Source organism: Trypanosoma conorhini (genome assembly GCF_003719485.1).
Source record: "Trypanosoma conorhini strain 025E chromosome Unknown Tco_14.4_contig_00897, whole genome shotgun sequence".
NCBI lineage: Eukaryota > Euglenozoa > Kinetoplastea > Trypanosomatida > Trypanosomatidae > Trypanosoma > Trypanosoma conorhini.
The window spans coordinates 460-4,093 of record NW_021704987.1 but is presented as its reverse complement, the minus strand read 5'-3'; the positions used below and the strand labels follow the sequence as shown (position 1 = coordinate 4,093).

The following is a 3,634-nucleotide window of genomic DNA, read 5'->3' as shown; positions in this document are numbered from 1 at the left end:
GTTCGTCCCGGTGCGTCGCCTGGGCGTCGGCTACGTCGTTGTGGCCCTGCTGCTGGTCTTCTTCACCGTGCAGGCCCCCGTGGTGAGCTACACGAAGGTGTCGAGCGGGGCTTCCATCGCCCTCGGCGTCATCACGATTGCGCTCGTGCTGTGCTTCTTCCTGATGCTGCTGCCTGTGCGGTGGCTGGGCGGCATGGACGGCGACGCTGAGGAGGAGCCCGGGCGGGCCAATGCTGCGGAGGAGGAGTCGTTGCCTGTCCGGGACAATAAGGCGGGCCCCGACCCTGCAGACACCGAGCTGCTAGATATCCCGAAAAATTGGCCGGACAATGGGCCGGACGAGGCCGCAAATGTGTCTGACGTCGACTCAGAGTCCCCGCAGGATCCCCGCTACGGCGGCTCCGTGTGGGACAACCTGAAGCGGGCGGACATTTGGCTGATATTCATCGCGTTCATCTGCCAGAGCGCCATGGGTGTTATTGTGGTTTACAACGCAAGCACCATCTCCGTGGCGTTGACTGGGCATAAGCGGAGCCAGCAGACCTCCGCCCTGTACACCGCGTTTCTCGGCGTGTCCAGCAGCATTGGGCGGATGGCCATGGGAATGTTCGAGGCCTTTGTGCAGCATCAGCCCGCCGACAACCGCCGGTTCCTGGTGACGCTCGCGTTGCCCCTCTCACCTTTCCTTGCTGCTGTTGCCGGCGTCTTGCTCCTAACGATCCCGGGTGAGGCCATCCTGCTCCCGTACATCATCGTGTACTTTGAAGAGGACGTGTTTGCTGCTGTTGCTGCTGTCATGTTTCCGTCGCTCTTTGCGAGCAACCATGGCGTGTACTACAATGTCGGCTTTCTGACCTCCGTGTTTTCCGTCGTCGGATTCAACCGTTTTCTCTTCGGCTACGTGGTGGACGCGAAGCACGCCAGCTTTGGGCTTGACCCAAAGGAGGGGTGCACCGTGGCGGAGTGCGTGCGCCTGCCGATCATCGTCTCCAAGTGTGTGGAAGCTCTGGGGGCTGCCCTCTCGTTTCTTGTGCACATCCGCTACAGCCGGTTTGTCCGCCGGAGGCGTTATGAGGCGGAGGAAATGGATTGATTTGCTTTGTTAACATTTGTTTTCCTTTCTTTTTAGCAATTTACCTTGGATTTTTTTTGTGTGTCTGTGTGGATTGGCTGCGAAGTCTTTTTTTTTTCTGTTTGCCTGTTTTAATGTTTCTTTGCTTTTTGCAGGTTTTTTATTTTTGTTTTTAAATTTTGTTTTATTTTCGGTGCGCTTGACGTTGTGGCCACTGCGCGGCTGCGGCACGGCGGGGCGATGGGACCCGGATGGCCGCTTTGTTTTACGTGTGTCCTTAGCAGTGAGAGCTGGACAAATGAAAACGTTTTTTTTTTTTTTGCCTTTACTTGTGAACTGATTCTCACGGGGCGTGCTTCGGCAGCCCCTGCGCGGCTGCTGTGGGGAAGTGGGCGTCGGGTGTGCGTGTGCGCACCTGCGGTGCTTTCAGCCACGGCGTTCTGCAGCTGAGGATGCGTGCCGCCTTTTCTTCCTCCTTTTTTTTGCCTTGACTTTTCCTGCACTGCGAATAGGGCTAAGGCGAAAATAAGAGCACAACCAGCAACAACACCAGCCAATCACACCACCACTGCGGCACGCCTAAGTGGACGACTTCATCACCGCGTGCGTGAGGCGGCGCAATGTGCACCAGCCCGAGTTCGTGCAGGCGGTCCGCGAGGTCGTGACGTCGCTCTGGCCCTTCCTGGAGCGTAATCCGGAGTACTGCGAGGACGCGCTGCTGGAGCGCCAGGTGGAGCCCCAGCGTGTCGTCCAGTTCCGCGTCTCGTGGGTGGACGACAAGAGCGAGGTGCGGGTGAACCGGGCGTGACGCGTGCAGTTCAACCCCTGCATCGGCCCCTACAAGGGCGGCGTGCGGTTCCACCCCTCCGTGAACCTGTCGATTCTCAAGTTTCTGGGCTTCGAACAGAGCTTCAAAAACGCCCTGACGACGCTCCCCATGGGCGGCGGCAAGGGCGGCTCGGACTTCGACCCCAAGGGGAAGAGCGAGCGTGAGGTGATGCGGTTTTGCCAGGCCCTGGCGACGGAGCTGTTCCGCCGCATTGGCGCCGACACGGACGTTCCCGCCGGCGACATCGGCGTCGGCGGCCGCGAGGTGGGCTACATGGCGGGCATGACGCAGAAGCTGACGAACTGCAAGGCCTGCACCTTCACGGGGAAGGGCGTTGCGTTTCAAGGGAGCCTGATGCGCCCCGAGGCCACGGGCTACGGCGTTGTCTACTTCCTGGAGGCCGTCCTGAAGCGGCACCAGCAGGAGCTGCAGGGGAAGACGGTGCTCGTGTCGGAGGCCGGCAATGTGGCGCAGCACGCCATCGCGAAGTGCCTCCAGCTGGGGGCGAAGGTGATCAGCGTCTCGGACTCGCGCGGTTGCGCGCACGACGCGGCGGGCTTCACTCCGGAGAAGCTGAGGACCCTGATGGACATCAAGGGCGCGAGGCACGGCATCGTGGAGGAGTACGCGAAACAGGTGGGCGCAGAGTACCACGCAGGGAAGCGACCGTGGCACCTGAAGGCGGATATTGCGCTGCCGTGCGCGACGCAGAACGAGCTGGAGCTTGAGGACGCAAAGAGCCTGATCCGGAACGGCGTCCTCGCTGTGGTGGAGGGCGCAAACATGCCGACGACGATGGAGGCGACGACGGAGCCCATAAACGCCGGCGGGGTCGCCGTCTCTGGCTTGGAGATGACGCAGGACGCCATGCGCCTGGGCTGGACGGCGGAGGAGGTGGACAAAAAACTCCACGGAACCATGAACTCCATCCACGGCGCGTGCGTGAAGTACGGCACGGAGGGTGGCAAGACGAATTACGTGAATGGCGCCAACATTGCCGGCTTCGTCAAGGTCGCGGAGGCGATGAAGGAACTTGGCGTCGTTTGAGCCGTCTCTGCCGGACGCGCGGAACGAAAGTGGAAGGGGCGGAAACAGCAGCAATATGACGAACACTAGCCCACTAGTTATAGGTATAAAAAAAACGTTTGGGATTGTAATGCTGCTGACTAGGTGCGAATCTCTCCGCGCGCGAAACTGCGCCCGCGGTAGCGTCTGTGACGGCTCTCTCTGTGTGTGTGAGTCTGCGGTCGCAGTAAGTGCCGGTGAGCTTCGCACGAGGCCCAGCGGGGGACTGCAGTACTTTTTTACCTTTTTCTGTTCTGTGTTGGTTGAGTAACGACTGAAGGGGGTATGCGGGAAAACGTGACATGGGTTTCTTGTCTTAATAGCTAGCAACTTCTTTAGTTTATTTTGGTTTTTGGTTGTTTCAAAGAAGACGCGGTTGGTGGTTGAAGGGGTTTGGCTGCTCTTTTTTTTTTTTTTCAGTGCCACCCGGATGTGACTTTGGTGCCCGCCACGCGGGGCCTTGTCGCTGGGAGCAGGAAGCACGCGAGCTGCCCGCCCGCATTTGTGAGCTACAGGCCCACGTTTTGCCCGGCGTCGATGTACACATGACGCGTTCCTGTCTGCTTTGTGTTGGGTGGATGATTCTTTATTTTATTTTATTTGCGGTATCTTCACGCACGCCCTTCTGCTGCTTCCGTCCCGTGCGTGTTGTTCCGCGCCCGGCCCCC

The 3,634-nt window shown here is 59.4% G+C and overlaps 2 protein-coding genes across 2 annotated transcripts, besides 1 other annotated feature; both read left to right on the top strand.

Annotated features, from left to right (window-relative positions):
- Positions 1-163: 163 nt before the first annotated feature.
- Tco025E_08863 (uncharacterized protein) lies at positions 164-1,093 on the top strand (the record flags this gene model as incomplete). Its single annotated transcript, XM_029375698.1, has 1 exon — positions 164-1,093. One exon carries the CDS (start codon positions 164-166, stop codon positions 1,091-1,093), a length of 930 nt encoding a protein of 309 aa, XP_029224195.1.
- A 136-nt stretch (positions 1,094-1,229) lies between these two features.
- Positions 1,230-1,263: a sequence feature (A-rich).
- Positions 1,264-2,009: 746 nt separating this feature from the next.
- On the top strand, positions 2,010-2,948 carry Tco025E_08862 (putative glutamate dehydrogenase; the record flags this gene model as incomplete). The annotated part of the gene is made up of 1 exon (XM_029375697.1): positions 2,010-2,948. One exon carries the CDS (start codon positions 2,010-2,012, stop codon positions 2,946-2,948), a length of 939 nt encoding a protein of 312 aa, XP_029224194.1.
- Between the last annotated feature and the right edge of the window lie 686 nt (positions 2,949-3,634).